Below are 26,295 nucleotides of genomic sequence, written 5' to 3'. Positions count from 1 at the left end.
CCAGAACGGAAACGTTTCTCCGTGCTGTGGGCTGGAATGGTTCTACCTGTAACATGCGGAACAACATTCTAGAACGTGCATGCTCCTTCGGCTGGCTCTGATACTTAGCCAGGGGTGGAACTGCTGGGGCAGAGGGCTGTCTACAAGTCATTTGCCCCAGTCCTACCAGAAAATGCTCCAGACGGCCCGTGAGCAGGGCAAGGGGTCCTGTGTCCGCACACGCCCGCCAGCACCTAGTATCACGGGGCTTCCGGTTCTCGCTGGGTTCATCACGTCAAGGTTGTCTCCTCCTGTTTTCATTTGCATTTCTCTGGTTCCTAACTGGGCCCGGGCCTCCCTCCCTGCCTGCCCTCCGCCTGGCCCCTCTGGCTTCCCTCCACCTCGCTCCAGCCTTACTGTGTCTCCCACCTGCCCTTCAGAATCTGCAAAGACGGACCCTCACCCCTCCCGGAGGCTGGGTCCAGGACCCCCCCACTCTGCTCCTCCTGCTGGCCTTCTGAATGGCAGGCCTGGGTCTGGGAACTGAACTTCTGCACCTGCCGGCTGTGCAGCCAAACTCTAGGCCTTACCCTCTCTGAGCCTCAGCTCTTTCTCTATTACCCAGGAGGGAAACGCTGCGCCCCCAGGAGAATTTTTTTTTTTTTTACAGGCAGAGTGGACAGTGAGAGAGAGAGACAGAGAGAAAGGTCTTCCTTTTCTGTTGGTTCACTCCCCATTGACCGCTGCAGCTGGCGGCTGCGGCCAGCTCACCACGCTGATTAGAAGCCAGGAGCCAGGTGCCTCTCCCGGTCTCCCATGCGGGTGCAGGGCCCAAGCACTTGGGCCATCCTCCACTGTGCTCCTGGGCCACAGCAGAGAGCTAGACTGGAAGAGGGGCAACCGGGACAGAATCTGGTGCCCCGACCAGGACTAGAACCCAGGGTTCCGGCGCCACAGGCGGAGGATTAGTCTATTAAGCCGCGGCACCAGCCCGAGAATTTTTTTGACCCTGCGATGCAAGCAAGTTTGTGCCGAGCCAGTGGCCGCGTGTGCGCCTTGGAATCTTTGCCTTGCTTCCCGGGTGTTGTTTACCCGGCCACCTCAGAGCCCGGGAGGCCTCCTACATGGCTGCATCTTTGTGTGCCCGGCTTCCTGCAGCGCTGGGCAAACAGTGGGACCTGGAAGTGCACACGTCACCCTGGTGGGGGGAGGTTGAGCGTGAAATGACAGGTTACTCTCAATGCCTTTGTCAGAGTCCCTGGCAACCCGAAAATTCTATAAGCAGGAAATTACTAAGGAGAAGGTTCTCCCTGTGTGCGCCTTTCTGAGCTCTCTAAGCAGGGCCTGCATTACACACAGCAGGTAATTGCAGGGGCTTGCGGCACGTCCCCGGGGCATGCCGGCCAGGCTGGCCGGGACCCTTCAGAGGCCACCAGCATGGCTGGGCAACATCTTGTGAATGATATCAGGAGAGTCGAGGCCAGAAGGAGCAGAGAGCTGAGGACACCCAGTCCAGGGGCCAGGTGGCTGGCACCACTGGATTAAGAGTGTGGGTAAGACAATAGGGAGTGGTGGGGCCTGCGGTGAACTGTGAATGAGTGCAGGAGACGGCTGCTGCCCGGTCCTGGGACATTGTCAAGCTGATGAATGGGAGCCCCGGGAATGCTTCTGATGTCTGAAAGCTGCAAGTAATTCCGAATGTTGTCAGTTGCTCTAGAGCATGGCGGCAGTTTCCAGGCCTAGGACCTGATGGACAGCTTGGTTTAGGGACTTGCGAGAAGTCCTTGGGACGCTGGTGACTGACGATCGATCAGCCCAGCACAGAGCATGGGTTCCTGGTCTGGGCGGGTCCTGTACTACCCTGAGCGCTTCTCCCTGCCTCTGGCTAACTCTCCCCGTGAGAGCCGAAGCCCGGAGATGGCCAGAACCTGCTCACCATCACCCAACTTGCAGCAGCCCTCATGCACTGTGGGATGGGATGGCCTGAACAGCCACCGTGTAGCCACAAGGGGCCTGTGAAAGGCCAACCAGGAGCCTGGCACGGAGCAGAATCTGGCCGGCTGCTTCCCAGTGGGAGACGGCGCTCTCGCCAGCCAGCAGGAAGCTGCCTGTGGAAAGTGGGGTGTGTGTGTGTGTGTGTGTGCGCACGCACAGGACTAACACGCACGCCCCCAGGGGAGCAGAGAGAGATCCTGGCCTCCTTCTAAAGGCCCCCAGCCTGGTGCCTGGAATCTGATTGAGGGCCTAGCCCGTGTCCTTGGCTGGGCCATCTTGAACAGTCTGCCCATGGCAGCTCAGCCTGTGGGGTCTCCTCTGTGGTCAGCCACATGGCTTAGGAAAGAAAGCTGGGCTTGGAGTTATGAGCAGTATGGGCAGGTCCAGCCCACAGAGTCCCAGCTGAGACACTGGGCTGGCCTCTGTAGTAATCACGGCTCTGCCCCCATCCCAGAGTGGTGGTGAGAGTCCAGTAGCGGAGTGGATGGATCCACATTGCCCAGAAAAGGGCTGGAGTAGTGGAGGTGACTCTGGGCTTTGTGCTCCCCCTCCCTGAAGGATGCCATCCAAGCAGGGGCAGGAACGATAGGAAGAAACCGGCGCATGCAGCAAGTGCAAAGGCCCTGGGGCAGGAAGGAGCTCGGGGAGTTCAAGGAGGAAGCCGGAGCCAGTGTGACTGGAACAGAGAGAGCAAAGGAGAACCTGTGAGGGCAAAGCAGAGATAGAGGTGACCCTGGTGCTGGCAGGGGCAGGGTAAGGCCCGAGAGGGCCAGCTGCCTGGCGTTCATGGAAGGAGCCCTGTCCTAGGTTGATGGCAAGGAGCTCACCCTGCGCAGCTGGCTTTTCTACTGAGCAAGGACCAGAGAGTGGAGAACTCCAGGAAAGGGAAAAGCCAGCTGGGGAGGCGGTCACCCCAATGGATAGCCAGGGGCCACAGGAGGCCCCCTGGGCCGGGAGGCACGATCGATCGGCATTTGGTTGCAAGAGAGAGGGGGACTCAGCAGGGGGAGGCTGGGACCAGCCATGGGGCCCCTGGAAAAGAGTGGTGTTTGCCTCCCTCCTCTGTGGAACCTGGGGGTGCACCTTGAGATGGCATGGAGGGCCAGGTCTCGCGGGAGCTCGCAGGCAGAGCTGTGTGATGTCCGGACTCCCACCCTCGTGGGCGGGGCCGGCCTGGGCAGGAGATGAGCTCCCAGAGGGGGAGACTGGGCGGCTCTGGAAGGGAGTGGAGGCTGCCAGGCAACCCAACCCAGGCCGTCCTCCGCTCCCGACTGCTGCCCCTTCTCTTGTCTCCCACGCGGGGAAGGCACGCTGGTGGTAGCATGGTGGCTTTGGTCTGCCCTTGCACAAAATGCACCTGTGCCCTGATGGCTGTGGGCGGGCGGGACAGGGTCTCAGAAAGCTACAGGAGGGCTGGGCAGGCGTGTTTATTCTCCGTCCTCAGACGTGGGAGACGATGTATTCCAGGTCGCTGCTGTTTGCAGCCCCCGCTGGCCACGTGCAGGCCCCCTCATCTCCTTACCCCACTAATGTTAGGCTGTGTGTCTGTGACGGTTAGTTTGCAACAGTTCTTTACATCTGATGAGTATTAGCCAGGCACCCAACCTGTACCACGCACAGGCTGTTTGCCATGTACTTGGTGCTGTTGTTCAGGGAGTTTAATCTCTTAGCATAGGGCTTAGCAGACTTTTCTATATAAACCTCTCTCTCCTTTAAAGATTTGTTTTTATTTAAAAGGCAGAGTGACAGTGAGAGGGGACAGAGGGAGATTTTCCATGTCCTGGTTCGTTTCCCAAAGGGCCTGACAGCCAGAGCTGGGCCAGGCTGAAGCCAGGAGCCTGGGTCTCCATCCAGGTCTCCCACGCTGGTGGCAGGGCCCAGCTGCCTGGCCAGTGTGTTAGCAGGGAGCCGGATGGGAATCAGAGCAGCCGGGACTCAGAACCAGCCAGTATCCCATGATCCCGTCTTCAGGAGTCCTTATTTCAGTGTTGGGTTTAAGACACAACTCACCTGTCATACACTAGCAGCATAAACCAGAAACCCAGGCTAGCTTTACGAAGGGCCGTGGAGGTCGGGCAGGTGGCGGGGGGGGGGGGTGTCTCTGGACTGGGTAACACTGGATGACTGCTTTCCTCTTTCCCCTGCCCGTCCTGAGCCGTGGAGAGCCAGGCAGGGGGTCGGCAGACGCTGGGTGGACCCAGCGGGCCCTGTGACCTAGGCAAGTCCTTTGCCTTCCCTGGGGACCGTGTGACCTCAAGTCTCTAGCGAAGGGGAAGTGAGTGAGATAGCTGAGGATCGTGTGTCAGCGCTGAGGTCAGCTCCAGGGCCTGGCCACCTGGGTTCCGGTACCGACTGTGCCATCTCCCGGCTGTGTGTGACCTGGGACAGGTGACTCGGCCCCTCCGTGCTTGCCTAATCAGAGCTTGTTTGGCAGATCGAATGTCATAATCCCCATGAAGTACTTGCAACAGTGCACACGTGAGTCGTTAGCAAATGAGAGCTGGTGGAGGCAGAGCGCGGGGCGCAGAGTAAATGTTTAATAAACACAAGGGCCCTTCCGGTGTTAGGTGTTCCGTTCACCTTCGCTGCTAGCGGATCTGCCTCCCATGAACACCGTAGTGAAAGCCCCCAACCCCAGATAACCTTGCTTCTCCATCCTTAGCAAGCTGGAGCTTGAGAAGAATTTTCAAAATGTGCCTGTGGGTCTTCTAAGCCCTGCGCGATGAGTATTTACTGCCAGAGCGTGCCCGCATTTCAGAAGGATTTAATTCAGGTGCCGGCTAATATCGCTGCAGCGTCAAAGCGGGAAAAGGACGAGGTTTTCTCGTCTCCGACCTCTGTGTGTCGCAGCGATAGGCATTTCTGGTTAGCACTTAAAATCCCATTTGAAAAGGTCATTGGTTGCTTGCGTGAATCATACCTTGTGAAGACTGGGGAGAAGAGAAAAAGCTCTTCCTACTTCCTTCTCCATTATCTGTCCTTGCTCAATCATGGGTTTCACCCCCCTCCCCCGAGGGGGGCCTTCTTGCTCTCAGCACTGGTGGCCACCCCCACCCCCGGGGCCCAGGGGGATGGCTGAGTCCAGTCACGTGACACTGTCAGGGACAGAGAGAGACCAGACACTGTGCTCAGAGCGCTCAGAGCCTGCGTGGTGCCCTCCACGTGCTCGCGCCAGGACAGTGTTCCCACTTTATGGATGGGGAGACTGAGGCTCAAGTGCTGTCACACTGGCTTCAAATTGCACCTTCACCTTCATCCCAGAGAAGCACCTTGGGCGATAGCGCTGGCCTGTTCCAGAGGCCAGTAATTGGTTTATTCATGAAGCTTTGTCTTTGGAATTTGAAGAAGAAGAAGAAAAAAAAACCCTCTGTATAAGACTCTCTCGAGCTGGGAAGTCCAAACAGGACAAACAGGACACGTGCATCCCGAGGGCAGCATGAAGCCAGAGGAGGGGCTCGAGAAGGAATGGAAGAGTCCCTCCCCTTCCGTAACTCGTGGGTCTCAGGCCGCTGTGAAGTCACCCCTCGCACCGCCCCCTGGCCCCCCACGTGGCCCCCCACGTGGCTGGGAACCGCGAGCTCTCTGACACGCAGTGTCCTGCCGTCATGCCCCCTGCCTGAGCGCCCCCACACACACACACATGCTCCTCTGTGTCATCTTCCAGGATCCTGGCAAGAACCCCCCGAGGTCAGTCCTGCGGTTCTTGTTTTATTGAACACTTCAACAAGTTAGCAAGTTCACGGGAAGCCGAGTTACACGCTAAGTTTGTTTTGGTGCAAATGCATTTTGCTATCCATGCATACAGGGGGTTTTCAAAAAGTTTGTGAAAATAGGTATTATGGTGGTTAAAAAAAAAAAACAACTATGCATGGATTGCAAAATGTTTTGCAGCAAAATCAACTCATCTTTCTTTTCCCGGGAGCTGTTTGAAGGACGCTTGTGTTAGCTTTTTGTCACTGCAACTAAAAATCCTGGGTGGAGCTTCTGAGCCAGGGGACGTTTATTTCAGCTTACGGTTTGGAGGTTTGCAGCCCAAGATGCAGGCTGGCGGTGGCGACTGTGTGTGGAGGGAGGATCCTGCCGCGAGCCAGGGGGCAGAGGTGCAAGGGAGCGTGCTCATCTTCTCCCAGGTGTGACTTCCCCTGGGAAGTCATCATGACCTGGTCACAAGTCCCCCTATGCCCCCCCAGCAGTTCATGCCAGCATTCCCCAGGGACCCACCTCCAAATTGTATATCTGGATCAAAGCTCCGCCCTACACCATCCGCCATTAGCATCAGTCCATTAGTCGTGGAGGCGAGGCTTTGGGGCTCAACCATCTGTGTGAAATTGGGGAACCAAGCCTTGCCCAGTCCATAGCAACCCTCAGATATAAGGGAGGGGACCTCAGCCCTGTCCACTTCCGTAGCCACTAACCAACTAGGGCTAGCAAACATTTGAAATTTGGGAAGCTGTTGGCTCCGTAGTTTTATCTGAACTTACTTCCGGGGGAAGAGGAGAGGGATGTTATCTTGTTTATACTCATGTTGACAACACCCCAAAAAGGGCCCAGTGTATACTGGGGGGCCCAGTGCTTCTTTGCTAAATGACTGGCAGCTTCTGGCTCCTCATCATAAGCCAAGTGTCGGGACTGGTGGTGGCGAAGGACAGTCCTTGCTCTGGGAAAAGTTCGGTTTTCTCTTCCCGACGGGCACTGCTCGCACAGGGAGACGTTCCCTCGTGCGGAGCCCAGCCTAGGGCTCCAGTGCTCATCAATGCGGTCACTGAGAAGGTATTCCAGGGAGGGGGTGAGGACGCGGGAGTGGACGGATGCACTCCCCGCTGGAGCCGGCCTCCCGCCAATCCCACGGGGAGCCCGCCGAAGCCAATGCCCCTCCCTCATTTTTGTGGGCTCCCAGGGAGGTGGGAAAGTCAGGGTGGCCGCCTCCCAGACAGGGCATCCCTTGTGTGGCCAGGGGCAATTCTCCGGCTCAAGGGGCCTCTGGTGCTTCTGGGAGGCAAGTCACAGTGGCTGAGAGGTGGCGGCCCCTGCACAGGGCTCCAGCGGCGCCCACCCTGCAGGGACCTGGCGCCTTCCAGCTGGCCTGACCCCAGCTGAGGAGGTGACAACCAGACACCTGCTTTTGCAAGTGAAGTGACCCCGGGTCACAGGGAGTCACTGGCTCCCCAAGGAAAGCCCAGCAGCTCATGATGACCAAGCCCTGCCCCTCCGTGCAGCTCGGGTGTCCTGCTCATTCCTGGGCCAGCCCAGGCAAGAAAGACACCACGGCTTTTCTTGTCCTAGTCCCCTCCCCTGTGCTAGGAGCTTGGCGCATAGTATCTCATTTAGCAGTCAGCAGCGGTGGGAGGTGGGCCTTGTGATTCTCATCTTTGCAAGGTGGGAGCCGTGGCAGAAATGGCTCAGGATGCGTCAGGATTCGCACCCACACCCTCCAGGCCTGAGACTGTGCCGGTATCTGCTGAGTCCGTGAGCTCTGGGTGGGGGTGGAGAAGGGAGTTACCCAGGCTGTGCTCTTCGTTTCTTTCTCTGTCTCTGGGAAGCCCCCAGAAGCCCTGCAGAAGCCCAGGAGCAGAAGGGGAAGTTGAACCATGCAGTTTTTCCCACGGTTTTCCCCTACCGCTCAGTTACAGAGTTGCAGACATGAATCCCTGAGAAGTGGCTCGGAAGCACCGGGCCCCTTCCTTGCTGCCAGCCAGGGTCTGATTCACATACCAAGTTCCCTGCACTTCGCTGAGTGTAAAACACACTCCCCAAACTGAATCGCTAGGTCCCTATCTTCCCATGCTGCTGCCTACAATCTTCTGTGGCTCCCACTTACCCTCGGGGCAGGGCCAACACTTTGGCCTGGACTTCTGAGCTGCCTCTGCAGTTTGGCGGCTTCCTTCCTACCAATTCCACGTCTCTATGTTGCCCACCAGCACCTCCCACTGAGACAGGAAGGAGAACCGGCGTTTGCTTAGTATCGAAAAATCCTGGGTCCTACCTAGGACCCCTCACCGCATGCCAGGATTGTGTTGTCATGTGAAATCCTCACGAGTGCTTGGAGCTCAGTCCTGCTCTTGTCGCAGGCGAGGAGATGGAGCTCAGAGAGGGTGAGTGACCTCCTCCAAGTCTCAGAGCCAGGCGCAGCAGGACAAGCGTGGACCCCGCATCTTGCACCAGGCCGTGCGTTCCGCTTGAACCTTCCCAGTCGTGGGAATTTTCCGTCTGGCCGCCAGCTCCATGGAGCACTAGAAATTTGGCCACTGCGACTAAGCAACTGTCTCTTCGTGTTTATTTTCATTCAAGGTGGCTCCAGGAGACTGGTGGCCCAAAAGCCACGTGCAAGACCTGGGATGTCGCTCTTCTCGCAAGCTGCTGCAGCCTGCTGGCAGATCTGGAGACAGACACGTGCTCCCGGATCAGAGACAGATCCTGCGGCTCATAGCAGGCAGGCGGGCAGAGCCGCGTGTTGCCTCCCGTGCACTTCTCCCTCAGGTCCCGTGGGGTTGCTTCATTGATGAGTGTCATGACTTAAAAAAAAAAATACTTATTTGAAGGCAGAGTTAGAGTGAGATAGAGATAGAGATAGAGATAGAGAGAGAGAGAGAGAGAGAGATATTCTACCTGCTGGTTCACTCTGCAAATGTCTGCAGTGGCCAAGGCTGGGTGAGGCAGAAGCCAGGAGCCCAGAACTCCATCCTGGCCCCCAGGTGGGCGGCAGGGACCATCTTCCACTGCTTTCCCAAGTGCATGAGCAGCGAGCTGCATCAGAAGTGGAATAGCTAGGATTTGAACCCGTGCTCATATGGGATTCCTACATTGCAGGAAATGGCTTAACCCACTTATGCCACAGCATGGACCCCAAGGGGCCCTGGCTTTTAATGATGGGCTCCAAGCAAACCTCCCCAGTCTGTCTCCTGCAAAGGAGGAAATGTACTTGTGTTCCTCCGAGCAGTGAGCAAACCACGCCCTGCCCTAGAGCGAGATGCTGCCTCCGCTTCCTCACCTGTGAAATGGATTTGGTTCTCACAGCCGTGCTGTAATCTCTCAGGTCTGCCCTAACAGCCTCCCGCAGACGGCTTCAACAACAGCCATGCGCTGTCCCCCAGTTCTCAAGGCTGGACGTGCAAGATCAAGGTGTCGGCAGAGTTGGTCCTTGGCGAGGACTGTCTTCCTGGCTTGGGGAGTCCTCCCATTGCCTTCTCTCTGGGCGCCCTCTGGTCTTTCCTCGTAGAGGACCCCGGTTCTGTCAGGCCATCCCCGCCGTGATGACATCAGTCATCCCTGTCGCCTTCCAGAAGGCTCTCGCTGCATCTGCAGGTGCACCGGCCCCAACAGCAGCCTGGCTCTGACTCAGTGCTGCCCTCCCAGCCGGGCCCCGTCCTCAGCGTTGTCACGACGCTGTCCCGAGGCAGGCTCCTGCTAAGGACTGAACAGCTCCCTGGGCTGACGTGCTGAGACCCTGACTCCCCGGGATTGGGTGGGCATCAGAACTCGCTCCCGCCGCCTTGGGTCTGGGGAAGTTTCTGGGTCTCGTGAACCTTTCTGTCTTCTTGAACTTGAGTGACACGGAACCATCCAGGCTCTGAGGGACTTCTTGGGACTCCAGGGCAACACCCAGAAGCCTTGATTTCCGCGTCTTCCTCGGCAGGGCTGGCTTTGGCCGTGAGCGGGGCCTGCTGCTGTGTGTTGCTGCTGTTTCGTAAGCGCCACGCCCACCCCCGCCACAGCTCCTGACAGCGAAACCACAACCTCTGCGCTTTCCCGAGGCTCACCGTCAGCTCCTCCTCTCCCTCCAGGGCATGCCCAGCTGTCTCCTGCCATCCTTAGAGAGTATTCCAGACTCGGAACACCCTTGCCCTGACAACGTGCTCCGTGACCGGCCAGCAGCCCCGCTGCAGGCGTCAGCTGCACACACACCCCTGTCTGCAGAGAGAAGGGCCTGGGCTCCAGCCCCACTCAGTCCTCACCATCCCGGGACCTCAGAGCTCCCTGGGCCTTGTTCCCCTTCCCCCAGGGCACTGCAGGTCCCAGAGGAAGAGGACGCCCTCCTGCCAGGGTGGGCACCGCCCCCACCGCAGCCCTACTCCTTCCTCTCCCGGCTCTGAGTTCTCTGGTTGATTGGAGCTCTCTCAGACGGGCTCTGCACACTTGGCACTGCTGGGGCAGGAAGAGGGGGGGGGGCTCGGAGGCCACGCAGTCTGGAGCACTGGATGCATAAGTGGGGCGCTCGGGCTCCCCACACTCACGAGCTGCGGCCCCTGTCCAGAGCGCTTCCCGCCAGTACCCGCGCCATTCTTGCCCATTCGCTCCACGTTAGCCGCGAACATGGACCCTGCTCTGCTCCGATCTTCCTGGCCTCTCCCAGTGGTAAACCTTGAGTGTTCTTTCTGTTTTTCAGGTGAAGAAACTGAGGCTCAGAGAGGTTAAGGATCTCCCCTGAGGTCACACAGCTGGTAAGTGACAGATGTCTTTGTTCTGGGGCTGGGAAGAGCCCCTGGGGGTGAGAACTGACAAGGAGGGTGGGATTTGGCCAAAACAACCCCTTCCCCCAGGACAAACCCCAGACCACTGCACCCTGGGTTCTGGAGTGAGCCCACCGGGTGGCCGGGTGGCCGGGCCTGCCCCCACCCACCTAGGGAAGCCCTCCGAGGTTCAGACTCTCTAGGACAGGGCTGGTGCCCCCATGGGAGCCAGGCACCTCTACACATGCTGCCTGCCTGACATCCTGCCCCAGCAGAGCCTGACAGGCAGGCTCACCCTCGCCTGCCACAGCTCGGGACAGTTGAGCAGTGTGGTTTTGTAGTATTTTTGGTTTGCTGTGTCTGTAAAAGCCGCAGCCACTCCGTTGGCAGAGTTCTGGCTTCCCCTTCCTGAGGACCATTGATCTCAGCTAGGGCCATGCAACTGCCCAGCTAGGAGAGAACCTGCAAACCGAGAGCCAAACACCAGAGGGCGCTCGCCTGACCCGTCAGCCAGCACTGTTCCTTGCGGCTCAGGGACAGGGCGGTGTGACAGTGCCATTGTGATTGGCCCTTTTTCTCTCTGACGATTCGGCGGCCCAGGACTGCCCGGGACCCCTACTTCCCACGATGCACAAACCAGAATGAATGTTTGCTCTCTCTGCTGCATCGCGGCTCATTCCACTCGTAGTCTGGGTCATCACCGTTCCCAGCCGGCAGACGGGGCCGTGAGGGGACAGATGGACCACTGCTGTCTTGGTCAAAGGAGACAAACAAGTGACTTCGTGCACACCAGAGTGTCGGTTTATCATTCAGCCTGCAAAGGGGAACACAACCATGCAAGGGATCTTGACTCAGGCCATGTGGGGGCAACAGGGAAGGCCTCCCCTGGAGAGCATTTGGCCAGAACCTTGACCACAATGAGGGGCACAGCCATACGGGTTCTGGGCAAGAACATTCCTGGTGTGTGCAAAGGCCCTGAGGCAGGGAGTGTGCTTGGTGAACCTTCCTTCTCTCAGTTTGACTCTGTGTTTGCCTCCCTGCCCTTCTGCCCACACAACAACTTCTCCTAGCTCCTCTCCCTCTGTCATCTCCACGTGGCTGTGGTGTTGTGGCAGGGGCTCGGGGTCATGTAGCAAGACAAGTCAAGCCGTGTATCTCGGACAGGAAGCCACTCGTCCTAGATCTTAACCCTCTTGGCACGGTTCCCCTCTGGTGAGGTTTAACATCGTTTTACAGGCTTGCTTTGTGTTTATTCTCAAAGCGCATTTCTGAGCCAGGACTGTGAATTTTCAGCACCATGTCATCCACTATTCCATGCAGAGCAGGGGCTGGGATTCCAGAAACCACAGACAGCAAGAAAGCAAGTTGGACACTGGAGTGCTGGCCTCTGGGAGGGAGCTGGGGCCCAGGGGCTGAGGAGGCAGGCAGACGTGTGTTCTGGCACGGCCGGCGTGCTCAGGCTCCCGCCTGTGGAACCAGCTCCCCCTGCACCTGCAGGGGCGCCTAGGGGTGCAGCTCTCGGGGCCCAGCACGCTGGCATGGATGTGCTTGGGGAGTCAGGAGCGGCCGGCTCCAGTCTTGCCACCACCACAGGCTGCTGTGCATCCCTGAGCTCGTTTTGCCCCCTCTCTGAGCTCCAGAATCTGAGTCAGAAAGGTGGTGTCATTACAGACACGCTTCTCTGATCCTGAAACGCAACCAGCTCGGGCTCCAAGGCGGGGTGCAGCCAGGCGTGGGGACAGAGCCCTCTGGCAGGTTCCCTTGATGTCGCGGTCTCTGGCTCTTGGTACAGAGAGGCCCTCCAAACGGGGCAGTGCTGTGATGGTCCTGCCTGGGGCTGCCAGTCTAGAGCCGTGGGCTGTCCTCACTCTCCCTGACCCGGGGCCTGGGGCTGCCAACGCAGAAATTCATTTCTGGGAGCAACAGAACGGCTTGCTTTCTGCGGGGCCCAGAAGGACCTATTAAATGTTCCATTAACTGAATCTCATTCAGCTGGAAAAATAATCATCAGAAAGCAATTGTGCCTGGCCACTGGCCTGCGAGCCCGGGGAGCTTGTCATGAGGAATATCCACAAAGCATCTGTGCAGCAGGGCCCGGAGCCCTCCTCCCTCCCCGCCAAGGAGCAGCGGCTGGCTTAGCTGTCGACCAGCAAGCCGTCATTGGGCTGTCCACCTGTCCATCTGTCCGCCAAGCCCGCCCCCACGAGTGGCTGGGGCCAGAGACACATCACCGGGGGTGCAGCTCTGAATCAGGCACACACCGTGTCCTCGGGCAGCCGGGCTCAGTCCGACCACTGTCTCCATTTGGTCAGGCTCCAGAGAGCTCTCCTCTCAGCTCCCTCTTCTGGTCACGGTCATGTAGATTTGTCAGACATTCAGCTCTCTTTCCCCCACCATCTGCCCCAAGTTCGGTCTAACAGGTCCTGTGTGTCCTGGAGAGAAGGAAAGGAGAGGGAGACCAGGCTACAAGTTGCACTTGAGACCTGAAATTCACCGGTTAGGAGGAGACAGAATATTGATAGCGGAATCCCATGTGGAGATTGAGGCAGCGTCAGGTGTGCCGTCTGGAATCTGATTCTGTCCCACGTACGGGCTCACACATCAGCCTAGGAGCGCTCCATGGAAGCTGGCAGAAGACTTGAGGCCCCTGGCTCCGAGGTGAGGGACTTTGTCATTCACCGCTGAGCAAGCGGCCCGGGCTATATGTTTGCGTCTGGCCCGGACAGATACCGGCACTTGGAATTTGGTTGCCATGCAGGACAACAACACTGAATTGAAGGCAGGGACCTCAACCTGCAGGCAAGCCAGTGCTTTGTCCCCAGCTGAGACGTTCCCTGGTGTCCCATGGCACCCAGGGGCACTGTGGTCAGAGCCCTGCCTTCTTGGTCCTCATGGCCAGACAAGTAGGAATGCAGGAGACGCACGGAGTGGGTTTGTAAACAATCGTTTGGCACCGAAAGACTCTGGATCTGAATCCAGACACTGAGTGTGAGAGGAGATAAATCCCAATTGCTGGGCTTCTTGCAGCCTCAGTTTCCCCATATTTCAAGTGGGGCTAAGACCTCGCTTTCAAGCGATTGTTAGATACCGTGAGCGAGCGGTGTTCGAGGAACACGACGAGGTACAAAGGCAGCTGTGTTGCCTGGCACATCCCTTCAGTGCTTGGATGCCAGCAGTCCTCAGCGTGGTGAGAGTGGTGAGCTGGGAAATGCTGGCGACGAGAGTACATGTGACGGTTCCAGGACTGCCCCTGCAAGGAGCTGGCGTTGGACCCCGCTTCCCAAACAGGGTAAAGGAGTGACTCTGAGAAGGGCAGACAGCTGGTGTTTGGGTCCTGGGCTAGGCACCCCATAGGGATATCCTGGAAGCCAACAGGGCTTGAGAGAGCGAGCGGAGAGCAGGCAGGGTGTTGGCAGGATCTCGTGCGCCATGGTGAGAGCCTTGGATTTGATTCCGGGTGCAGGGGGAAGCCACTGGAGCCTTGTGGGCAGGTGAGGGCGTGCACAGCAAACAGCCCGGAGGAGTGCGGGGATTCCTCTTTACCCACTCTTCCTAAGGAGCACGTTCGCCTGTGGTATTCCCTGGATCCTGGCAGGAGAAACCAGGGACGGTGGCACGGCGGGAAAGGGCGCCGGTCTTCTGTGCGTGGAGTCCGAGCTCAGAGCGAACTCGAGAGCTTGAGGGATTGTGGCTCAGTCGATACTTGGAGAGTCCGGGCAGGCAAACAGAAGCAAGTGAAGTTCTGGGGGCGGGTTCTGAGTCCCCAGGGCTCTTGCTCTGTCTGCCTGCATGGCTCCCCCCAGAACCAGGGAGAACAGGGGCGCCCAGGCACAGTGCGGGACCTCGAAAACAGACCCTGGATCTGAAAGCCATGGGCTTGTCACCGTGTTCATCAGAGAAGGCAAATTCATCCTAATCATTCATCCCCCCACTTTTTTTTGGTTAATTATCATTCCTGTTCTTTGCTGAGAGTAATGTCTGGCATAAGCCCCAGCGCACAACACACAGGCACACTTGCGAAATTTGCCTGCCCTGATGAAGAACAGCGTTGGCTTCACTGGGAGAGGCAAGAGAAGAAGGGGGAAGGGGGCCAAAGAATGAAGCAGAAAGACTGGCACTGGGGTGGCCCCCATCGAAATAGCGGTAGGAAGGTAACACACGCTGCGCCTTCGGAAAGTTCTGGATCCCGATGCTGTCGGGATGGGGGGGAGGCTGACATGACATACAGTGTCCCTGGCACCTGTCACTCCTCTGCTGCCTCCACCACCCCTACGATGCTGAGAAGCAAGGACTTGTGTGGCCTCTGGCAGCCCCCAAGCCGGAATTCAGATCCGGGGCTTCTTCCTTGGGCTGTGTGTTGGTACCCCACCCAGCCTCGGTTTCTGTCCACGCTCAGAGGAAAGGAGCTGGCTTCCTCAAGCCCACCGCTTGCCCCTGCCTTCTGGGAGGAGACAGATAACGCCTGTGTGCTTTAAAACAAATCGGGCAGAACGGGAGGTTTGTGAAATCCAGGGCTCCCCACGTGGGAGGCCCTTGGATGGGCGTCAGGGGATTTGCTGAGTAGCGCCTGGGAGGGACCATGGCAAACTCCCACCCCTGGCCACCAGGGCGTCTGCCATCCCTAGCAGTGAGCCAGCCAGCCATTCACCTCTGTCCTGCCAGACCGGCCTCCCCTGCTGGACAGACGGGGAGCAGCTAAAATCCCCCTGTCCAAAGGGATACGCCCTCAGTGGGTTGACGGGCGGGCTCCGTCAGGGACGCTGCCTGTGACCCAGCCCAGGCTAAGATGCAAATACTACTGGGCTTCACCGAGTTCACGGAAAAGGGATTAAAAGGTACATTTTTTAGGGTCTAAAAATGTTTGCATAGATACAGGCATCTTCAAAAGGTTCATAAATATGTGCATTATGAAAAATTATGAAAAATCTGTGCATGGATTTCAAAACTGTGTGCACCAAAAGGAGCTGCTTTTAATTCCATTTTCGCCTGCAAACTTGTTGATGTCCCCAGGGTGCCTAGCATGAAGAATGCGGTACCGGGAGCTTCATGACTTGGATCTCCATTTAGCTTCACCCTTACAAAAATGTGCATCCCTGGGCCAAGTGGCCTAACCTTTCTGGGCCTTGTTTTGCTCATCTGTGAAGTGGGTGCAGGGATAAAGTCGGTGATTGACGGGAATAAAGCTCTTAGGTTTGTCCTCAGCCAACGTCACTGCTGAAGATTTCAGCTCTGATAAAGAAGAGATGGGGGCGGGGCTTAAGGGCCCTTCTGAGGGTCCCAGGAGCACTGCTCTTGCCTCTCCTCTGCACGCAGGACAAGGTGTGGCCGGGTGCGGCTGAGGCGCTTGTCCACGTCACGCAGCTAATGAGGCTTTGAGCAGCCAATCCCGAGCTCTCCCCGCTGTGCTGAGCCCGCCTGAGCCCCTTGCCAGGCGCACGCGGTGTGGGGTGGCATCTTCACAGCTGTCACGAGGGGCCGTGACGACCAGCAGAGAGTGCACCCCGCGGGGTGCCCCTGAGCCCAGGCACGGCAGGGTGTGCGGTGAGAGCAGTGCGGGGCGCGGCCCCACTGTAGACACGGCCAGTGCACCTGCCTCTGCAGCACCCGTCCGGCACTCCCTGTAGGACCCTGAGCGCCGGACCTCAGCTGGCTCTGCCTGGGATGGTCAAACAGGCACCAAGCAGCCCTACCCAGCTTAGAGCCTGGGGCAGATGGAGCCCTGCAGGGGCAGCTCCTGTGTCCCCGTCCCCAGCAAACACCGGCCAGGATTCACCAGCTGAGGGTGCACCTGGGGGCACGGCGGGGTAGGGGGTGGGGGTGTGGGGGGAGGGAAGCAGCCTTATTTTCTCCCCAGCTCCCCAACAAGGGGATAAGCAAGAAGTCTGAGGGCAAGGATCTGTAGCAACCCAGCCCCTTTAGAGTAGGGGGAAATGGGCAAAAGTCGGCACAGGAGCAGGGAAGCCGATACCCAGAAGTGGCTGGCGCTTCCTGTGGCTGAGATGGAGACCAGGCTGTTGTCCAGACGCCCATGGGCTGTCGTGGGCGCCCCTCCCCAAGCCCGCCTCCAGCGAGCCACTTGTGGGCACTGCTGACCACTGCTCACAAACCTGCAGGGGCTCCCCACTGCCTTCACACCCAAGTCCATGCTGCTCAGGACACCTCCCACATGGCCATCCGGCTCAGCCGCTGCAGCCGCTCCGAAGGGCACCTGTGTTTCCCTCCCTGTCCCAGGCATCCCCGGCACCACCACCATGCACTGACGGGGGCACGGTGCCCTCTGCCTGCTTCTCCTCACCCCTCTCCAGCCTCCTCCATCAGTGCTGAGTCTCTTCTGTGCTCAGGGGGATCCTGGGATCTGCAGGAGGAGGAGTGGAGCCCGGGACCCCAGGCCTTTCTGAGGCCAGCAGGAGTCAGAGGGTGAAGTGGGCAGAGCCCAGGGCAGGTCAGAGGCAGAGGGGCTCCAGAGTAGGGGATGGCTGGGCTGAAGTCGCCCCCACCCCACTCCACCCCAGGAGCAGTCACGGGCTAAAGGGACCTCTTGCTCTGTGGCTCCCACTGGCATCAGATCACTGCATTTCAGGGGAGGCCATGGTGGCTGCCACCGGGGAGCCTGGCTGGGGAGGAGCTGGTTAGAGCGCCCCCTAGTGGGACCTGGGATTGAGCCTGGAACCTGTAGGGGCCTGAGGACCTGATTCTGTCCGTGGTCTGGGCTTCAATGCAGAGATCTGGACTGCTGGATCTAGGGGTGGGCAGATGCCCCGGCAGTGGTTGGAGCAGGGTTGGAGGCTCCCGGGGGAGTGGCCATGGGAAGAAGCAGCAGGGCTGGAGCTCAGGGGGTCCAGCCTGCCTGGCAGCTCTCTGTGCCCACACCCTGGGGCTCCACGCTTGTCCCACCCCCAGCGCAGGACCGCACCTCTCAGTCCACGGCACCGAGGCCAGGCCTCCCAGCGCACACGGTTTCGGGAACAGCTGGCCCTGCTGGCCTGCTGAGCTGGCGAGAAGGACTGCACCCAGGAACCATCCAGCCGCTCCAGGCTCAGGGCAGGGGCAGCAGCAGCCTCGGCTGGCCCCCTCCCCTACTGCACCCTGGGCAGGCTGCCTGACCATTGTGCACCTGCGTCCCCATGTGTGAAAGCCGAGGGAGCACCTGCCACCAACATCGGGGTGGAGGGGTGGAGTGCGCTCAGGCAGTGAGATCTCACACCAGCCTTCGAACAGCAGAGAAGGGCCGTGGCCCGTGGCAGGCCCTTGCTGGCAACAGCTTGGCTCTCATTGCTTTACATGTGGCCACCGTGGAAGTAGAGCGATTTGTTGGTTTGTTGTTATAGTGACTTTCTTTAAAAAAAAAAAAAACAACTGTTTTTGATGTCAAAGGTAGGGAGATAGAAGTGAGAGAGACACAGACAGAGACAGAAGAAGAAAGGCCCCATCTCTGGTTTACTTCCCAAGTGGCCGCAACAGCCGGGGCTGGGCCAGGCTGGAGCCGGGAGCCCAGACTCCATCCAGATGCACCCAGGTGGGTGCCAGGGGTCCAAGTGCTGCAGCGCCACCTGCTGCTTCCCAAGGTGTGCATTAGCAGGAAGCTGGAATTGGGAGCGGAGCCAGGACTTGAACCCAGGCACTCTGATGTGGAATGCGGGCGTCTTAACAGCTATGCCAAAGGCCCGCCCCGAGGGTGGCTTTTTAACTCCATTTTCCAGTTGGGGGTCTTGAAGTCGGCCCCGTGTGACTTCCTGGGCTTCACACAGAGGAGGCCTCCGTGTGTTTTCGCTGCAAGGCCCCCACCCCCTGGGACATGGCAGAAGCAGCCCCCCAGGCACGCCCTGTAGAACAGAGCAGGTGCCATCCAAGGAGCCACGTGAGCCTTGGAGTTTGGGGTCTGGTTCTGGTTTCAGCTTTGGCATCATTTTGCTGTGTGTCCTTGGACAAGTTGACTCCCCTTTCTGAGCTCTGCGCCCATAGCTGTCCAATGAAAGGAGGCAGAAATGTGCCTGGGGTGGGCTGGTGGTTGGTGCTTCTTGCAAGAAAACCGAAACCACTTGAGGGCTTTCTGTAAAACCCAGCAGGCAGGCTGTGCCAGGCACCATTTTGGAGACTTTACCAACTTTCTCACTTCTCCACGCACCCCTGCGGAGTAGGTACCCATGTTACAGATGAAGAAACTGAGGCAGAAGCGCCAAGCAGAAGGGCTTAATTCCAGGGTCGGTGCTTACAAGGAAGGGATTTGGGATTCGCTGCTTTCGGCAGGGACCCCGAAGCCAGCCCAGAGTCCCCCGCGGCACTCGGGGACTGCGGCAGCCCCCAGCCCTGCCTCTTCCCTCCACCCTGCAGCCCTCACTGATGGAACCTCAACCTGTCCAGAGCCCCGCGGGGCAGGGGAAGCTGGGAAATGTAGTCTCCAGGCTCCCAGCTGCTGCAGGACGGGGAGCACGGAGGAGGGAGGAATGGGCCCTCCCCGCAGGCACAGGCACTGGCCTCGGGGGTCCTGTGGCAGTAGGGGACATTCAGGGACAGTAAGAGCCAGTAGGGGACAGGTACCCTGAAAGCCCTGGGGTGCAGGTGAGGCTGATGCATGGAGAATTAGCCATGGCATGGGGAACCTGAGCCAAATGACCTGTGGATACCTTTTCACAGAAAAAAAAGTTTATTTAGTCATTTTTATTTATTTGAAAGGCAGAGGAACATATATAGAGAGAGATCTTCCACCTGCTGGTTCACTCCCCCAAATGCCTGTGACAGCCAGGGCTGGGCCAGGAGCTCCACTGAGTCTCCCATGTGGGTGGCAGGGACCCAAGTACTTGGACCTTCTTTCACGGCCTCATAGGCGCATCAGCAGGAAGTGGATCAGAAGTGGAGGCCGTGCTTGACTCCAGAGACCCTGAGATACGGGATGGGGCCCCCCTTGGCTGCAGGCAGATGTCCAGGGGCAGGAGTCCTGGCACAGGGCTGGGCTCCGTGAGGCTGCCGGGCAGGCGGCTCCCACTGTGTCTGGCTGGGCTGCGGCTTCTCATAGGCCGAGCTCGGAATGGGGCACTGAGGCGGAGGGCAGACCCAGCCCTGCATAATGACGCGGGGGCCAGGGGCCTCGGCTCGGGCTCAGCGCACATGGAAATCCTAGGACTCCCAGGGCAGCTGCTTGTTCCTGGAACCCGAGCTTAGCATAAGTGGAGTGGGGGGGAGGGAAACGGCTAGGAAATACACTGCACTTGACGCAAAGACCGGCTGGAGTCGGCTTGCCTATCTCTCGGATCTGTGAATTCGATCAGTTCCTTCCCACGTCTGAGCCTCCACTTCCTCCTCTATACGTGGCTGACAAGGCAAGCCCCGTGCGTTGAGCACCGGCTACACCACAAGCATCTCTGCACTGACCCCTCCTGCGTGTGGCCCTTGGAGAGACGTGGCTGCCCGCGTCTGGCTGGGGCAGCCCTGGGCCTGCAGTAGTGGATTGTCTTACCCAGCTCGGCGGGGAGGCAGCGTACTCTGTGTGCTGTTCACCTGCCCGTGCACAGGGATGCCGGCTGGGACTACGCACTGCAAACCATGGAAGACAACGTGCAGAATGAGGCAGCCCCATTCAGCACCTCCCCACAGCAGCTGGAGGCCAGGAGCACGCCCTGGCCTGTCCTGCAAATGTGCACATTTGTGCACTCCAGTGGGCAGCGCGCCGGCGTCCCCAGGCATGTGGGAAGGGGCCCCTGGTGACCGGAGTAGCACAGGGGAACTGCTGGAGCCACTTTGAGGAACCTTCTGGGGAAGGCAAACTCACGCGGGTCTGACCCCAAAGACCCCACACTGTGTTCCGCCTCCTGCCCTGAGGCCCGGCTGTCTCTGAGCCCTCTGGGTCCTGGGAGGCCTGGTTTTACCCACAGTGCATCAGGATCCAGCCACTGGGGCAGACGCGGTGATGTCTTTGTCCTCCAGAGCCTCACAGGGTTAAAGCAACTCATGCAGTCTGCTGGAACCACACCTTTAAAAAATTTCATGGGGAAATGCACTTAAAAGATTGTTGAAATCCATGTACAGCTTTTTCATAATTGGTATTTTCCACAAGCTTTTTGAGGACGGCTGCTATTCTTGATGCCTGATTTCATTTGGTGTTTTTTGTTTTTTAAGATTTATTTATTTATTTGAAAGTCAGAGCTGCAGAGAGAGGAGACACACACACACACACACACACACACAGATCTTCCATTCTCTGATTCACTCCCCCAAATGGCCACGATGGCTGGGACTGGGCCAGGCGAAAGCCAGGAGCCAGGAGCTTCTTCCAGGTCTCTCACGTGGGTGCAGGGGCCCAAGCCCTTGGGCCATCCCATGCTTCTTTCCCAAGCGCATAGCAGGGAGCTGGACCAGAAGCGGAGCAGCCGGGAGTTGAACCGGTGCCCATATGGGATGCCAGCTTTGCAGGTGGCAGCCTAACCCACTGTGCTACAGTGCCAGCCCCTTATTGGGTCTTTTAAAGAAGCCTGACAGTAGCTCTGGCTGGGGGATCTGGTGGACTTTTTGCAAGTGAGGAGCCGGAAATTTAGGGGCAGGGACAGAACTGATCTCTCTAGTCATCTGCTCTAGCCCAAGGGCAAACCTGGTCATTTTCGAGCAAGTCATTTTCTCTCCTTTGGCCACCTTATTGTGGGCATTGTTCATCCCATTATATAGATTCAGAAACCAAGGCTTGGAGGGGTGGGCCGGGAATGGGAAGCAGCAGGATTTGAACCCAGATCTGCCTGGGCCATTTTTCCTTCTGCCAGTTGCTGGGGGGGGGGGGGTTCAGGAAAGCAGAGTCTCTGGATCCCATGTGTCCAGGGGGCTGGCCATGGCTGGGGAGCAGTGTGGGGAGGGGTCTCTGTTCTTGCCCGGAAGCTGGAGGACCCTCTTCCCTGCTGGGTCTGACCTCAGGCCACCCTGTGCTGTCCCAGGAAACCAGCCGGCCAGGATGTGGTGACCAAACGGTTCACAGTGGGGAGGTGGGACACGGAGGTGCTGTGCAAGGAGGGCCTTGTGACGCCAAGTGCAAGCAGGGGGAGCCGGGCCTCCCCCAGGCAGGGAGGGCGCTCCCGTGGCTGCAGCTGCACCTTTCCAGCCCCGAACACGCCCCCTTCGCTCCCTCCCACCATCCACTCCTGGCTGCTGTGAGCAGATCTGCCTGGCCCCATCCTCTTCTCTGGATCTGCCAGCTCCCTGGCATGTGCAAGACAGCCTACTAGGTAGCAGGGACACAGAGAGGTGGCTGGCAGGATGCCCTGGGGACGGAGGGTGTCCCAGTCCCACGGCATCTGCAGCTCAGCCTTGTCTGGGGTCCCAGTGAGCCTCACCGAAGTAGCAAGACCCACACGGGTCAGCAGGGGCTGGGGTGCGCTTCCTGCCCAGTGGGGACAAAAGCCAGAGCAACTGTGGCGTGGCTCTCAGGCATGGTGCTCAGGTTCCAACTCGTCTATCTGCCTTATAACAAAGAAGAGAATTTACTTGAGCCATGGCGAGAGCGAGATCAGGGATTTTGTTCCGATCTCTCCCACACAAGCTAGCAAAGCGGCCAGCCTGGTGCCGGCCTCACATCCAAATGGCCAGAGCAGAAAGGAAAGCCCCATCCCTCCCCAACGGGGTCCAGGCACGTGCCCAGCCCTGCACCAGTCGCTGTGGGGGGAGGGGTGGCAGGGGTGGGGCCCCTCCTCTGGCCAGGCGGACTCAAGGCTTGGCCGTGAGGATGAGGTTGTCCAACTCCGTGAGAGAGGGGCTGCCTGCTGGGAGGCGGGGCAGTGGATGGGACTCTGGGGACACCACCAGGTCATAAACACGAGCCTGGCCCTTGTTCTGCGTGCGGTGGACTGGGGTGAATGGGTGCAGGCCAGGAGCCAGCACATCTGGAGCTCCAGCTGTGGCTTCATCTGGTTTCTGAGCTGCACCTCCCTCTACCAAAAAAGAGAGTCTGCCTCCAATTTGGACTTCCCGGAAGGAATGAGCCCTTCACTGGTGGATGCACATGGAGGGCGGGGAGGAGTTGATCAGAACACAGGGCCTGGGGAGCAGAGACATCACAGTCAAGTGTGCAGGCGGGGCTGCACCTGCTGTGGGCATCTGAGAGGCTGGCTTTGGGAAAACGTGTCCCCCTTTCACTCTGCCCCTTCCGCTGTGGGGCTCTGAGACCAGGTCACCAGACAGACACAGTTCCAGAGCAGAGGCCACACCCCCTCTCCTGCCCCCCGCCCCCAACCTCTGCAGGTGCAAGGAACAGAAGGCTGTGGACTGGGACTCCAAGCCTGCCTCCACCTTTCCCCAGCACCTTGGTCAGTCGCTTAACTGCTCAGTTTCTTCTAAGGCAAACAGAGAAACCAGCATCTCGCCGGAAGTAATGCCTAGAGGATTATCTGAGCAGATGCTTGTGGGTATACCATTGTGTCAGCTCATGTATTCTTGCTTAGGTTGGAAAAGGAATATTAAAGTTTAGCAATTGCCTAATAGCTCCCAGAAGCTCCATGTACCATGTTATGGAAGAAGGAACTGAGCTCTAGGAGGGCTGAGTGACTTGCTCTTGGCCACATAGCCCCATGAGCCAGAACTTGAACTTGGGTCACTAAAACCCCCTCCAGTGGCTGGCAGAGCTCATGGAAGGGTGGCTGGGGGCTTGCGCCACACCTTGGGCATAGCATTTTCTTGTTGTTCCTGTGGAGATCCCAAATCCAGGAGAGAACAAGGAAGAGAGAAAATCCCATGTGCTCTGGATTCAGGTGCAGGGCCAGCCCATCTCCTAGACTGGCCTTGGTGCCCACAGATGCTAGGCTCTGGCTGTGGGAAACGTGGCTGGGCCGCTCCGTCTGCAGGTGCCTTGGCAGCCTTGCAAACAGCCCATTATACACATACACACGCTGAGGTACAAGAGGATCAGTAAGTCCTCGGATCCCCCTGCCGCGGCGGCTGGACCAACAGAGGGAAGGCCGTGGGAGGCGTGCCGGGGAGGCGTGCCGGGGAGGCGTGGAGAGGGAAAGCCCACCACATTTCACCGTTTCCTTCCTCCCTTCCTGTACAGCTCACAGATGAGCGACGGCTCCTCCAGCCGGCCCCGGACCGCCTCACCTCCAGTGACCTCCCTCCGACCTGCGCCAGCCGATTCCCGCCAGGCTTCAGCCCTGGGGACCCCAGACCTTCCTGGAGATCAGTGAGCGCCCACTGAGCACCTGCGCCTGGGCACGGAGGCCACTGTCTCCAGGTTTAATGAAAGCTCCGTCAGGAGACACGATCAGCTTTTCAGGGATTGCGGAAGCGGCGGGCTCCCGCGTCTGCTGAGCGCGCGCCACGCATAGCCGCGGTGCGCCCCACGTGAAGTCGGGAAGCCGGGGGCGGCCGGTGCCCCAGGGGCAGTAAAGTCGACCACAGCCGCCCTTCAGAGCCAAGCTCCGCCTGTCCCGTGACTGCCCTCAGTTAGGAGTGCTCGTCCCCAGCCTGTCCGCAGGAGGCCTCCTCGGGAAACGGAAGATGGTGACTCCGAGGAAAAGGACCCTCAAAGCGCTCGCCTTCCTCATGCTCTTCATCTTCCTCACCTCCTTCCTCCTGAACTACTCGCACACCATGGTGGCCACCACCTGGTTCCCCAAGCAGATGGTCCTGGAGTTCTCGGAGAACCTGCGGAAGCTCATCAAGACCCGGCCGTGCACCTGCGCGCACTGCGTGGGCCAGCGCAAGCTCTCCGCCTGGTTCGACGAGCGCTTCAACCAGACCATGCAGCCGCTGCTCACGGCTCACAACGCTCTCATGGAGGAAGATACCTACAGATGGTGGCTGGTGAGGCCCGGGCTGCAGCGGGGTCTGCAGGGGGAGGCGGGGCCCTGCGGGCCCTCGGTAGGATGCGGCTATTCTTTGTTAGTCATTCGCTGGTTGGTTCATTCGACCACTGCCTACCAAGGTGCCATGACATGTAGAAGTCAGCGTGGGGGCTACTGCATTCTTCCCGTGTCTGTCATCACAAGCAGCCACGAACAGTCAAAGGTCATTCTTGCACAGCTGGGGGGGTCAGAAGTCCAAAGCCAAGGTTCAGCAGGGTCTGAGCCTCCTGGGGACTCGGAGAATTGGGCCACATGGGTTGTAGACACGTCACTCCTTGTCTCTGCCTCCCTGAGGGCTGCAACTCTGCTTCCCCAATCTCACACCCCCCTTCCCTGTGTTCAGAAGGACGCCTGTCCTTGGGTTCACAAGCTTCCTTCGAATCCAGGATGGGCTCGTCCAGAGGTCCTTGGCAATTTCCCAGAGTCCCATGCGTGGGTTCTGGGACCAGCGCTTGGACATTTCTTTCTAGGGGCCACTGCTTTTCCCACTTTAGGTTTCAGAATGCAAAATAGAGACCAGGCCCTTATTCTCCCGGGACTATACTCTGGAGAGACAGATGAGAAGCAGATCAGATAAACAAGGGAGGCTGGGATGGAAGTGCTTTGAGGAAGCTTGGGTGAAGTTTGTGATGGGGGAAGCTTGGAGAGGGTCTTGTATACAAGGCGGTCCATCAAGCACAACTTGAACCCAGACCCAGGCCCAGACCCAAAGGCAGAAAAGGCACCAGTCATGGAAGTATCTAGAGAAAGTGTTGTAGGTTCTGCAGAGTGTGCAGGAGCCCTGGGGTTGCATCCATCCCCTGGGTGTGTCAGTGTGGCTGGGGTGCCGTGGGCAGTGGGCAGTGCTGTGAGGGCAGAGCTGAGCATAGGCAGGACCCACAGTGAAGAGTCTGGGGCCAGAAGCCACTGTGCTGTTCTAAGTGGGGAATCCTGGGATCCGATCCAGGTTTCTGAAAAATCACCCCAGTGCTGGCCATCAAGTAGACCCGAGGGGAGCCAGCAGTATCCCTCCAGTCTGCACTGACTTAGCACCGCCCACATGCCAAGCACCAATAGACGGAGATGGAGAAGACGCTGGCTTGGGTTGCTGGGGGCAAAGGGAGATGAGAAAACAGTGTCCCAAGGCAGAGCCTTGGTGCTGCGTGGGGAGTGGGCATGAAAAATGCAGAAGCCCATGGGGGCGGGGCCTCTAACCCCTCCCCTGGGCTGGGCTTCCCAGGGGAAGAGAAGGCTGAGCTCACCCTGGAGAAGTCAGAGAGAAAGGGCGCCCCCAAGCAGAGGGGTCAGCTTATGCATGGACCTGGGACGTGAGAATGTGTGTGCAGGAGCCGGAAATGGAGCACAGGGGCTGGAATCCGTGTGTGCCCAGGGCCGTTGACATAGCGCGTGCAGTCTCTCCCTCCTGTGCCACACCAAGCAAAGGCGCGGCGAGGGGCACCCAGCCAGCCAGGGAGACCTCGCAAGAGCAGAGTTCGCGCGCAGCACTTTCCCAAAGGCGCCCTGCTCCAAGAGCTCAGTCTACCAGAAATGAGCAGAAAATGCATGGGGGCCCTAGAAGGGTCCAAGGTGCTGGCTGTGTGCCAGGACCCAGCTAAGTCCTGGCTCCGGGCTCTGTGCGCGCAGGTCGCGGCTGGGCTCTGGGGACGTGACAGAGACCAGGACAGGCAGGGCCTTTGCCTTCTCAGAGTCCGTGTGTCTGCTGAAGGCGGTGGGGAAGTCAGCAGGACAAGGCTTTGAGCAGGGGCTGGAGAGCCTTGTGCGTCTCAAGGTGTTTAACTGCCCCCCTCACCCCTGCCCGCTTAGACGCCAGTGTCACCCACTCCCCAGGGACGCAGCCACAGTGTCTCCAGCTGTCATGTCTGGTCTCTGGCTGGTAAGGGAGGCCACTGGGATAGAGAAGGGGGGACCCCACTGGCATGGCAGCCTCACACATCCCCTTCCGCTCCCTGGCTCTCCCATTCCCCCCATAGTGCCCTTGGCAGGGTTGGATTGAATTCAGACATCCCCTTAGGAGCTCGGGGTTGGGGATTCTCAGTGTCACCCTCGGATTCTGGCTGCGA

At 58.8% G+C, this 26,295-nt stretch overlaps 1 protein-coding gene across 2 annotated transcripts in view; it reads left to right on the top strand.

The window, feature by feature from the left end:
• ST3GAL1 (ST3 beta-galactoside alpha-2,3-sialyltransferase 1) overlaps positions 1-26,295 on the top strand; it is a 72,916-nt gene that overhangs the window by 35,001 nt on the left and 11,620 nt on the right. For both annotated transcript variants that reach the window (XM_002710551.5, XM_051844060.2), the window contains 2 exons: positions 10,358-10,412; positions 23,443-24,194. In XM_002710551.5, the coding sequence (XP_002710597.1) occupies positions 23,889-24,194 (306 nt within the window). In that variant the 5' untranslated portion in view covers positions 10,358-10,412; positions 23,443-23,888. The remainder of the gene's footprint in view (positions 1-10,357; positions 10,413-23,442; positions 24,195-26,295) is intronic.

The sequence above is a fragment of the Oryctolagus cuniculus genome, chromosome 6 (genome assembly GCF_964237555.1).
Source record: "Oryctolagus cuniculus chromosome 6, mOryCun1.1, whole genome shotgun sequence".
NCBI lineage: Eukaryota > Metazoa > Chordata > Mammalia > Lagomorpha > Leporidae > Oryctolagus > Oryctolagus cuniculus.
The sequence above is the reverse complement of the archived record's forward strand: the minus strand, read 5'-3'. Positions and strand labels throughout refer to the sequence as shown.